The sequence below is a fragment of the Typopeltis vanoorti genome, chromosome 3 (assembly GCF_054136105.1).
Source record: "Typopeltis vanoorti isolate ZY-2024b chromosome 3, IOZ_Tvanoo_1.0, whole genome shotgun sequence".
Taxonomy (NCBI): Eukaryota; Metazoa; Arthropoda; class Arachnida; order Uropygi; family Thelyphonidae; genus Typopeltis; species Typopeltis vanoorti.
In genome coordinates, this window is record NC_143551.1 from 65,762,444 (window position 1) to 65,775,668 (window position 13,225).

General features: G+C 35.7%; 1 protein-coding gene across 4 annotated transcripts in view; it reads left to right on the top strand.

Annotated features, from left to right (window-relative positions):
* Window positions 1-13,225, top strand: part of BBS9 (Bardet-Biedl syndrome 9) — a 347,462-nt gene that overhangs the window by 115,158 nt on the left and 219,079 nt on the right. For all 4 annotated transcript variants that reach the window (XM_090415673.1, XM_090415671.1, XM_090415675.1 and 1 more), the window contains one exon: window positions 4,322-4,435. In XM_090415673.1, coding sequence (XP_090271799.1) covers window positions 4,322-4,435 — 114 coding nt within the window. The remainder of the gene's footprint in view (window positions 1-4,321; window positions 4,436-13,225) is intronic.

Sequence of the window (13,225 nt, forward strand, 5' to 3'; positions counted from 1 at the left end):
TGGAGGAAAATTATTGATTAGTGATCAGTAATAATGTAAACTTAATCACCCTCTATGCCCATTGAGGATACTCATCAGAAAGTTAATAATGATGATGAAAATTGTCCCATGTCATGGAAATGCTCATCCTCCAGCCATCAGCTCAACAGCCAAGAGCATGCAATCTAAATTAGTGGTGCATTTCAGGACTTTAGGCTTTACTTTGTTTCTTCACTTTAGTCTCATTTAGTGCCTATGTGCACATATCTTTTTCTGTGTTTTATTTCCTAATGATGCTAATTTGATTGTGTGAAATATAGGAAATAGTAATTAAATTATTTTAGTTATTGATTTTATGTATTTAACTTTTGTTTATATGCTTTTTGTAGATGACAGATGGTCTATGTGTAATACCTACCCCATTTAATTATTTATACCTACTTTTCCTTATTTATATGTATGCACCTGAGCCCCTTACCTTTTTAGTTCCTGTGCAGTTGCAGTGTTGCATTTTGTCTACTAGTGAATGAAATTGGAATAACTTTGTTCCCTTTAAAATGTTTTATATGAAATTCTGATAGGGGTGCTTAAGGGTCAAAGCTGTATAACTGAGAGGAGACCTCCACATAGCCTTTAAAGGAATGCAGAGAACCGACCAGGGCTTCTGACCTAATGTCCAATCCTCACCTTCTCGTGGTGCACCCTGTTGGGTATCTACTTTGATACTGAACGAACGAGGATGGGCTGGCAATTTGGGATTTAGCCGACCAAATTGTATTCTTATTGGTTAAACCAAAATAAAAAATGATGGTACAACATGACAAAATTTCATGCCGGCTGGGGCGTCGCCCGGTTAAACAAGGCCCCCGTTGTTTTCGCCAGGGAACCAGGGCGAACAGCGAAAAGTCAGCTACTGGAACAAATCTGAAAACAAACCCCAACTCAACATCACCAGAGTTAAAGATCGGTACTATCAACGTAAGAAGCCTGAATGGCAAAGAAATGGAGCTAGCTGAGGAATTAGATAAGTACCAGATCGACATAATAGGGGTGACTGAAACAAAAAAGACCAAAACTGGTGAGATCTTTCTGAGCAATAAATACAAAATGTTATATTCAGGCAATAACAATCAAGGAAAAGAAGGAGTAGCCATAGTATTCAACACAAAATACGAGGCTAATCTTCTTGAATGGCAGTCAGTCTCAAGTAGAGTAATGTGGGCAAATATGAGAATGGGGAACTGGACAATGAGACTTATTTGTGCCTATGGTCCCACAGAAGGTTCTACTAAGGTAGAAGTGGAGGAATTTTTTGAGGCTTTAGAAAAAGCAACTGACACAATGAAAAAGGAAAAGTTGGTCCTTGTTGGGGATCTAAATAGTAGAGTAGGAAATGATTGTGAGACATACAAAAATATTTTGGGAAAATTTGGAGAAAAGAGCAAAGCTAATAATAATGGCAAATATCTGTTGGATTTCTGCTCAGGACATGGACTGGTTATTACTAACACCATGTTCCAACATAAAAATGTGCACAAATTCACATGGAGAGAAGAGGCTAGGAATAAGAAAAGTCTCATTGACTATGTTATTGTTGATAGTGATGTTTTCTCCCTGGTGCAGGACACCAGAGTGTACAGAGGATTTGAAATTGGAAGTGATCACTATTTAGTCTTGAGCAGGATAAAATTGAATTTCATATTGAAAAGAATAACATGTAAGAAAGTTTTAAAGCGAATAAAAGTTGAGCAGCTCTCAGATGTAAACTGTAGACTAAAATACAGAAATATTATTGAAAAGAAAATGAAAGAGTTTGAGAACAGGAATCAAACCTTGGAGATTCAGTGGCAAACTCTAAAGGAAACATTGATTGATTCTGCCAGAGAGGCATGTGGTGAGGTTGTGTGCAAAGATAAAAAAATCAGAACTCCCTGGTGGACACAGGTAGTTAAAGAGGCAGTGAAGGAAAAGAAGAAAGCATATCAAAAGTTCCTGGCAAATAAGTCAGCTTTTACTCTTACAGAATACAGAGACAAATGTAAGAAAGCTAAACAGTGTGTAAAACTAGCTAAACAAAAGTCATGGGAGGACTTTGGCAAGAATATAGAAAATAAATATCAAGAAGGTGGCAAAATATTCTGGAGGTTGTTGAAGAAGCTTAGGAATGGAGGAAAGAGTGCTGTAAAAGGAATTAGAGATGATAAAGGTGAAATGAAAACAGGAGAAAAAGATATCCTTGAAGTATGGAGTAATTACTTTGAAAAACTGCTAAATGAAACAAGCAGTGATGACAGCACAGTGATAAAAAACACTGACCAGGCATGCAGTCAGGAATACATATCCATACTTGAAGTAGAAAAAGCCATCAAAGGCTTGAAATGTGGAAAGGCAGCAGGAGTAGATGATATTCGACCAGAAATGCTGAAGTATGGTGGTATAAGAGTCTTACAGTGGCTGCACTGCATAGTTCAGAAAGCCTGGACAGAGGGACGAATTCCCGATGATTGGAGTAGAGCTCTGATAGTACCCATATATAAAAAGGGAAATAAAACTGAATGTGAGAATTACAGAGGTATTTCCCTACTGAGTGTTCCTGGCAAGATCTATGCAAGTATACTTGAGAAACGGTTGAGAAGAATTGTGGAAGAAAAGCTTGGTGAAGAACAAGCTGGATTCAGGCCAAATAGAGGCTGTCAGGATCAGATCTTGACTTTACGACAAATAGTCGAGAAAGCATGGGAATATAACAAAGATCTGTATTTAAGTTTTGTCGATTTGGAAAAGGCATATGACAAGGTGCCAAGAGAGAAGCTATTCAATACGCTGCAGTTATATGGTGTCAATGGGGCATTATATCAAGCAATACTTAGTCTTTATTTGAGTTGTGAGTCTGCAGTTAGAATTGAAGGAAGTACAGGAAGATGGTTTAATGTTAAATCTGGTGTGAGACAAGGATGTACGTTATCCCCTCTGTTATTCATTATCTATATGGATCACATTATGAAGGAATGTGGTATTAAACCTGATATCAAAATTGGAGATGTTAATGTCAGCTCTTTGCTTTATGCGGATGATGTTATACTTCTAAATAAATCCGCTACAAGTCTGCAAGATTCTCTGACTAAATTGAATAGCTGTTGTAATAGATATGGTATGAAGGTCAGCAATAAAAAGACAAAGACAATGAAAATAGGCAGAATCATTGAAAATGTCAACTGTGTTGTGAATGGAAAACCTGTGGAACAAGTAAAACATTTCAGCTACTTAGGCACAATTTTTACTGAAGATGGTAAACTAAATATAGAAATAGACAACAGAATCAGCAAAGCTGGTATCGTGGGAAGTCAGTTGAATAAATTCATATGGAATAAGAAAGAAATTAGTCGGAACACTAAATTAGCTGTATACAAGACTGTGTTCAAACCAATTTTAACTTATGGATCTGAGAGCTGGGTCAGAAGTAAAACACTTGACCAAAGACTAGAGACCGCAGATATGAGAGTCCTGAGAAAGATTAGAGGCGTGAACAGATGGCATCAATGGCAATATCATATTAAAAATGAGGATATTAGGAAAGAACTTGACATTGTCAGCATCCAGGAATGCGTTAGCAGAGCTAATCTCAGATGGTATGGTCACTTAAATAGAATGGGAGAGGAAAGATTAGCAAAACAAGTGTTCTCTGCCAGGTTGGCAGGAAAACGACCCAGAGGAAGACCAAGATATAGGTGGATTGATACGGTACAAAGTGCCTTAGACGATAGAAATATAAGATCTGATAATGTTGGAGTCTTGACAAGTAACAGACTGATTTGGAGGAAAATTGTAGATAGGAAGTTAGTAATGATGTAATTTTTTTCATGTAGTACTGTCATATCCTGTACACCCCTTGAGGGTACATGGCAGGAATTTGATGATGATGATGAAATTCTGATAGGACCAGAACAAAGGATATTTGATGGTTGATCACTTATTTTATTTATTTTTTTTGTTTACTGAATTGGGAAATAGATGGCCCATATGTAGAGCACAGATGATTCAAATTGGAGGGAAGAGTAGATACAGTCTGCTATACATAGAATAAGTCCGTGTGCGTGTGTGTGTGTGTGTGTGTGTGTGTGTGTAGAGAAGATTTTTATTGCATGTACATCTATTTCTGCAGATGCACATGATAAAAAAGAATAGAGCAAAGCATTTACTATCCCTACTCCCTCCCTCAGAATCTTCAATGCCATCAAGTTATTTAAATATTTTATTATTCTATAAATTATTTGAATTTTTAAAGTTATCTTTTATCTCATTTTGAAAAATTTTCCGTATTCTAATGTGAACATGTTTTCAGTTATTAAAGGTTCTGTGGAACATGGAACATATTATCATTTTTCATTAACTTATGAACATAACTTACAACGAAGTGCTCACTGTCTTGTTACTGGACCATTTGGTGGAGTTAAAGGTATGGATTTTAATCTGTATTATCATTTTTTTATTTATCATATAAGCATTTAGATAAGGGGTGCTTAAGGGTCAAAGCTGTATAACTGAGAGGAGACCTCCACATAGCCTTTAAAGGAATGCGGAGAACCGATCAGGGCTTCTGACCTAATGTCTAATCCTCACCTTCTCGTGGTGCACCCTGTTGGGTATCTACTTTGATACTGAACGAACGAAGATGGGCTGGCAATTTGGGATTTAGCCAACCAAATTGTATTCTTATTGGTTAAACCAAAATAAAAAATGATGGTACAACATGACAAAATTGTAGATAGGAAGTTAGTAATGATGTAAATTTTTCATGTAGTACTGTCATATCCTGTACACCCCTTGAGGGTACATGGCAGGAATTTGATGATGATGATGCATTTAGATAATCAAGCCATAATCAAAACTATGCATCCCCTCCCCACGATTATTATTATATTGATATAACTTGTTGCTGAGATGAACAAGACTCAAACAGGGCAACATACTTCAAAGTAATAACTAAAAAGGTGAATACATATAATAGGAAATTAGAATTTATTTACAATTCTATATTTCACTCACTGGAACATGAGCATCATTCAGGTGGAGAGAAAGAACTGGTTACAACATTCAAAATATTAACATAAGAATGAGTCAATCAACACAAGTCATACTTTTTAATAAATACTAATTTCCTTTACATGTGTTAAAAACCATTTTTTAAAATATATCATTATGCCTACCACACATTTCTGTAAAACATCTAGTATAAGTTGTTATATTCCAGTAATAGCGATCAGAGAATGGAAGAGATAGTATTCCACACTAAACATGAAGATAAACTTCTTGAATGGTAAAAAAACATCTAGTAAATTCTTTCATGAGAAATTGGACAATGAGAGTTATTTGTGCTGGTGGCCCCCCAAGACAGGGAAGTAAGAGGAGAAGTAAAGGAATTTTTAATATCTTTAGAAAGAAGAACAGCTGGCATAATGAAAAAGGAAATTTTTTTATGTTGTTGACCTAAACAACAGACTAGAAATGAATCGTAGACAGAAATATTTTGGGAAACTTTGGAGAAAAGGACAGAGGCATTGATAATAATAAAGTACCCACTGGATTTCTGTTCGTGACATAGACTAGTTGTTATTAAATGCCATGTTCAAACAGAAAGATGTACATGAATTCACACGGAGAGAGAGCACCAAGAAATAAGAAAAATCTTATTGATTACATTGACTCTAATGTTAATATTTATTATGCTAATAATAATGTTAATCAATATTAACATTAATATTTATTAATGTTAATATTGATTATGCTAGCTGTCTTGCTTTTCTGCAGGCATAAGTAGGACAGATTGCAGCTATATGGCACTTGGTAGACACCATACAAAACAGGCAAAACCCGGCAGGATAGTTTAATTGGATAATTTCAACTTATAATGAAGGAGAGTGATAAGCTTAACATCCTCATTCTATTAAATTCATTTACTGTTACTCACCCATTGCCACCAATTATTCTGAACATTTTGATTCTCTTTCTATAAATGTTGATTTTCTGTAGTTCAACTTTCCCAATAGCAAAGTGATATTGGTTGCAGATTTAAATGTGTTCATCTCCAGCTGGCTTTCCTTTTCTTATTGATCCATCAGGTCAAGATGATGATGAGACATTTACTATTGCCAGTGATCCTACACAAATTGTTTACATACACACCAGATTCCCAAATAACTCTAAATGCCTTCTATTTCCTTCCACTACTGACTTACTAATTTCTGTTTTTTTCAATGCAAGTTTGGAAGAGAAAAACTTGGTTATTAAGGAGTATGCAGGCAAGCATGAGTGCAGGCACCCTTAGGTGGTTGAGTAGAGAATAATAATAAAAAAAAAATGCTAAACATAGTTACTCAGATTTGAATTTGAATGGGACAATCAATACAAGGTGCAAGGGCAGTTGTTAGTTGAAAGGGTTACTGCAGATTCATTATAGTAGTACTAATGCCAGCAGCATTTGGAATAAGGGGAAATTTTTGGCATTGGTTTGTTCAACTTGGCCAAAAGTTAAAGCTATTCCTGACACTATTCTGACAGGAATTATATAGGGATAGAATGAAAGAAGTATTTTCAGGGAAGATAAAAAGAACAGATGGCAGAAAGGATATTGTTAATGATAGTAGATGATTAAATAAATAACAATTAATTATCATGTTTAAGATTTAATGGAGTATTAACAGCATTAAGAAAGGATTGAAAACTATTTTAATTCTTCTAGTATTTCGTCTCAGTCACTGAGACATCTTCAATGAATATAAAAGCACGCTTGTAATGCAAACGTGTGTATCTGACCCTAAAATCCTATCTATGTGGGAATGCCCTCTATGAGCATTTGTAGGTGGCCTTAATGTTTCCCAAATTTTAGGAAGTTACTTGCATTTATATTTATTTTAGATTCAGTTGATTTCTGAGCACTGCTGCAGATTCCAAAAAAATTGTCTTTCTTTTTTTTAAATTTACTGTGATGAAGCATAGTGTTTTTTGTTTTTTTTTCCAGAAGATCCTGTGGGTGGTATCCAACACGTGGTCTGCAAAACCAGATAGACTAAAGTCATGATTGCTGATGTATGTTTTAGTACTCCTGGTACTGAGAGACAGGAGTGCTGATCTTTAGGGGAAATGAATGAGGGTAGCAAGTTTTCAGTGGGGCTTAAAAGTTGTGCAGAGGTTGTATTTTTTTTAAAGACCTGGCTATTTTTTCAGATGTACCTCGGACATAGGGATATGTGATGACATCCCTGAAATCCTTCCGAAGAGATGGCCAAGGTTTGGGGACAGGATTGATTATTTTTAAAATTTTGTATTTACTGTAGTCATTGGATAGGAGTGTGTTGTGTATATGGTTGAGTTCTGGGAGGTTCCACTGAAACAAAGATTGTGAGCTCTGTTGGTTAGAGTTTTAATGATGCCATATTGAAAGCGGTGCTGATGGTGGTGGGAAAGTGTGAATGCATCTGCCTGTGTGAGTAGGTTTTCTGTGTACAGTAAAGGAGAGGTTACTATTCAGAAGGTGTCTAGGAAGTGTAGACTATTGTTAGTTTTCCTTTCCATTGTAAACTGGAAACTTGACTATGTAGACTACTGAGTTGACTGAGGAAGGAGTCTAATGTGTCTGGGCCATGAGGCCAAATAGAGAGAGAGAGAGAGAGAGAAGAAAGAAGAAACACATCATCTACTTATCTTAGTCAGATAGAAGATTTGGGGGAGGGCTTATTCTGTGGCTCATTTTTTTCAAAATTTTCCATGTAAAAATTGGCAAGTGGGATGAGAGGGGGAGGAACCTATAGCAGTTCTCTCTCTATCTGTTTGTAAATGTTGTTCTTGCAAGAAAAATATCCAGCATTGATAGCAAAGGAAAAGTGATCTAAGATATCAGAAGAAAAAAACGTTTTTTAGGAGTGTTAAATTATCATTCAAGGGGAATATTGGTAGATAGTAAATCCCGTATTATTTTACAGCCGGGTACGAAACTCGGAGATCGAAATCCATCGAAATCTAAGATTTCATGCCGAAGAACTATCGGCGAGTCCAAGCATAAGTCATCACTTGGGTAGTACAACACAAGAGCAACTCGGAGCAAAGGTGGAGCAAGATCCGTCACTATCCTTAATATTTTCTCACAATATAAAATGCAGCTCCTAGGAGATGTATTACTGTTTTACATTATGAGGAGAGGTCACTACCCAGACCGGTTTCGACCCTTATTGAGGTCTCATCAGTGAGTAGGTAGACCTGGAATATCAAGGTTTAAGTGAACTGAACTTACATATACCCCTACTAACGAATTGCCAGACTGGTGTATTCATATATTATTATTATTACTACGAAAAAGAGCCAAGAGGCTATTTTTCTGGTGACATAAATTAAGTTAAGGGGGATAGTAATTCCCATATTATTTTACAGCCGGGTACGAAACTCGGAGATCGAAATCCATCGAAATCTAAGAGTTTCATGCCGAAGAACTATCGGCGAGTCCAAGTGTAAGTCATCACTTGGGTAGTACAACACTAGAGCAACTCGGAACAAAGGTGGAGCAAGATCCATCACTATCCTTAATATTTTCTCATAATGTAAAATGCAGCTCCTAGGAAATGTATTACTGTTTTACATTATGAGGAGAGGTCACTACCCAGACCGGTTTCAACCCTTATTGAGGTCTCATCAGTGAGGTCTCGTCATCGGCTGTAAAATAATACGGGATTTACTATCCCCCTTAACTTAATTTATGTCGCCGGAAAATAGGCTCTTTATCGTGGGAATATTGGTAAACAGAGATGATGTCAAAGTTTACCAATATATCTGTATTAATTAAAATTTAGATTTTCACTGGAGGTTTCAAAATACATAGTTTTTTATATGTGATGTGGTGTGGCCAGTGGGGGGGGGGGATAAGAGAGTTTGCTAGCTGCTTTGATAATTTGTAGCACAGGAAATCAATGGCATCTAACTATAGGTCTTGGGGGTGGATGGAATTGGGTTTATGGAGGGGGGGGAGACAAGAACTGAAGGGTTTGAGCTTTTTTTTGTGATGTCAGGAAGCCAGGAAGATAATTTGTTAACCTTCATTTTGGTGGGGTTGTAATCTAGTGGGATGTGGGCAGAGTGGTCTCGGAGAATAATATTCATTTTACGATTGTAAAATTCAGCAGCATTAAGGACATCTGCGGCATTACCCTGATCCACTCTACTGATAACAATACTTTTACTCCCTGAAGATGTTTCAGTGACTGAGATGAAATATTGAAAAAATGAAAATAGTTTTTAATCCTTTCTTAGTGCTGTTAATACTCTATTAAACCTCCAAGCACTTAAGCCTCAATACATAGAAATAACTATGAATTAATTACTTATGTAAGACTTTATTTAATATAGAAATTTTGCTTAATATCAAGGGCATCTTTAGTATTACTTTCAAATTAAATAAGTAGAAGAGAAAACCAGAAAACTCAATAATAAAAACATGGGTTACACATTAGCGTGATGTAACTGTACAAATTTAAACAAAGTATTAATTTAAAAAAAAAAATGTTGCATACAGAATGTGTGGGGAAGTATTTTTTCCAATGGTACTTTCTACACATTCCAGAGGCAATAGTTTTTTTTTTTTTTAATTGATTCTTTATAAATTTATACAGTTAGAACCTTAATGTATATGTATATAGACCATGCTACTCTGTCTCATGAACTTATAACTCATTAGTCTTCTGGTTGAATATAGCCATTTCTCTTCTACTTGTTTAATTTGAAAGTCATACTGAAGATGCTCTTGACACTAGGACAAAAATTCTGTGTTAAATAAAGTTTTATGTAAGTAATTAATCTAGTTAGTTATTATATTTAGTTATGGTTTACATTCCCATTTGTCATATTGTAGTAGTAGTAGAAGATTGCAGCCAAAAAAAGAAGTGTTCAGTAGGAAGATGGAGATGCAGAACACAGTACATTTGAGAGTATCTGATGTGAGAAGATCAGCAGAACAAAATATATAATTAGTTGCTGTTGTTGCAGGCCATAGCTTAATGGGAGGATGTAGATGGCATGCATTGGAAAATTATTACAAGTTCAGTGTTAGTAATTATTATAAGGAATGTAAAGAACCTGGACAGAGATCAGAGGGAAGAAATGGAATTGTTACACATTACTAAGCGATAATTACCTAAAATAACATGTGATGAAGGAGACTTGGGATTTGTTAGTACTACTACTGTCGATAGTATCAGAGGATTCATCAGTTATCAAGATGGCCACATTGCTTCGATTTGGTGAGAATAATCATGTGGTTTTGATCTGAAAGGATGCCAACCAAATTTTCAGTTAAGAAGCAGTATATTGTGTAGAACTGCAGATCAGCTGATTATGACAAGTTGAGGAGTAGCTTGAAACAGTGCCATTACATAAGAATTGGAAAGAGAAAGATGTTAGCAATGCAAGGAAATCATCAAGGGACGTTTGAAAGAAGCAGAATCAGACTTTATCCTCTTTATCCTGTTACACTTAAGGTCAGGAGAATAAAGCAGATAGGAGTGTAATGGAAGAATTCCTGTCTAGCAGGTAAGAGTGTGAAATCCTCTCTAGTAGAGAAGAATTCTTCACATTCTGCTATTCTTCTAACTCAAATCAGCATCTCTGAAATCTTAATTGCCACTTCCATCTATAAAAAGGGAAACAAAACTGAATGTGAGAATTATGGAGATATTTGCATACTGAGTGTTCCTGTAAGATTTATGCGAGTATATTTCAGAAATGGATAAGAAAAACTGTGGAAGGGAGGACTGATGGAGAACAAGCTGGATTCAGTCCAAATAGAGGTTTTCTGGATCAGATTTTTACTTTAAGACAAATAGTTGAGAAAGCATGGAAATATAACAAGAATATGCATTTAAGTTTCATTGTTATGGAAAAGGCATGTGACAAGGTGCCAAGAGGAAAGATTTCCAAAACACTACAGTTATATGGCATAAATGAGACATGGATTGTAATTAAGCAGTTAGAATTGAAGGAGGTAACGGATGATGGCTTGATGTTAAATCAGGTATGAGACAAGGATGTACATTATCTTCACTGTTCTTCATCATTTATTATTATTATTATTTTTATGATATGACATTGATTTATGATCAAATGACATTGATATATGATTTTAATTATATGACACCTCCAGTGTCATATAATTATTATTATATGACACCTCCAGGGAGTCCAAAGACTCATCGAGTGAGGGCACCTACTCCACAACTCTCCATCTCCACCACTCAATCCACTAACTACAACAAACCACAATTACTTCATCATCTACACCAATGCCATCTACTGCCTACAACCACCACTACCACTAGTATTTTCACAGACAATCACAAACATCCATGTCCACGGCGGGATTCGAACCCGCAATCTTTTAGCTGGAGAGCAGATACGCTAACCACTCGGCCAATTAGGCCAGCATTTATATGGATCACATTAAGAAGGAAAGTGATATTAAGCCTAATATCAAAATTGGAGTGTTAATCTCAGCTCTTTTCTTTATTCTGAAGTTGTTATATTTCTAAATAAATTTGGTATGAAAATCAGCAATAAAAATGCTGAGAAAGACAATTAAAATAGGCAGAAACATCGAAAACATCACTGCATTCTGAATGAAGAAGCTTTTGAAGATGTGTGTATTTAAGTTTCATAGATCTGGAAAAGGCATATGGCAAGCGGAATTTTCTTCAAAATGCTACAGTTATATGGTGTAAGTATCGAGCAATACATAGTGTCTATTTAAGCTGAAAGTCAGCAATTACAGTTGAAGGAGGTACAGGAAAATGGTTTGATGTTAAATCAGGTGTTTGACAAGGTGCACATTATCTCTACTGTTAATCATTATTTATATGAATCACATTATGTAGGAAAGTAGTATTAAATCTGATATCAAAATTGGAAATGTTAATGTCAGCTCTTTGCTTTATGCAGATGATGTTATTATTATTACATAACACCTCCAGGGAGTCCAAAGACTCATGAGGGAGGGCACCTACTCCACAACTCTCCACCTCCACCACAACTATGCTCATCATCTACTGCCAACCACCAGCGCCATCTACTGCCAACCACCACCATTAATATTTTCACCGACAATCACAAACATCCATGCCCACAGCGGGATTCGAACCTGCAGCCTTTTGGCTGGAGAGTGTATCCGCTAACCACTCGGCCAACCAGGCCGGCATACTTCTGTTTTATACTTCTGAATAAATCTAGTACAAGTCTGCAAGATTTCTTAACTAAATTGAATAACTATTGTAATAAATTTGGTATGAAAATCAGCAACAAAAAGATAGAGACAATGAAAATAGGCAGAAACATTGAAAACATCAACTGCATTCTGAATGGAGAATCTATAGAAGTAAAACATTTCAGCTACTTAGGATCAGTTTTAAGTGAAGAGTGCAAATTAAATATAGAAATAGACAACAGAATTAGTTAAACTAGTGTGGTAAGAAGTGAAACGAATACATTTATATGGAATAAGAAAGAAATTAGTCAAAACACTAAATTAGCTGTATGCAAGACGGTGTTCAAACTGATTTTAACTTATGGATCTGAGAGCTGGGTTAGAAATAAAACACTTGATCAAAGATAGAGACCACAGATATGAGAGTTCTGAGAAAAAAACATTAGTGGAGTGAACAGATGGCATCACTGGCAGTATCATATTAAAATAACGATATTAGGAATGAACTTGCCATTGATAGCATTCAGGAATGTATTAGAAGAGCTAATCTCAGATGGTGTGATGGTCACTTAAACAGAATGAGAGAGGAAAGATTAGCAAAACAAGTGTTTTTGCCAGGTTGACAGAAAAAAGACCCAGAGGAACACTAAGATGTAGCTGGATTGATGTATTAAAAAGTGCATTACAAGACAGAAATGTAAAATCTGATTATGTTGGAGTTTGACAGATAACAGATTGATTTTGAGAAAAATTGTTGATTGGCAGTTAGTAATGGCATAACTTTTTCATGTAATGCTATCATAATATCCTGTACACCCCCCCCTCCCTGCATCAAGGGTACATATCAGGAATTTGATGATGATATTTAAGTAGAATAGTCAGTATATATAAGTAGAACTGTATTTAAGTAGAATAGTCAGTATTTAATTACAACTGTATACTAATGATGTAATTTGTTATATGGTATGTTATTTAACAGTTTTATTTTCTATCCTAGCTACAGAGATTAAC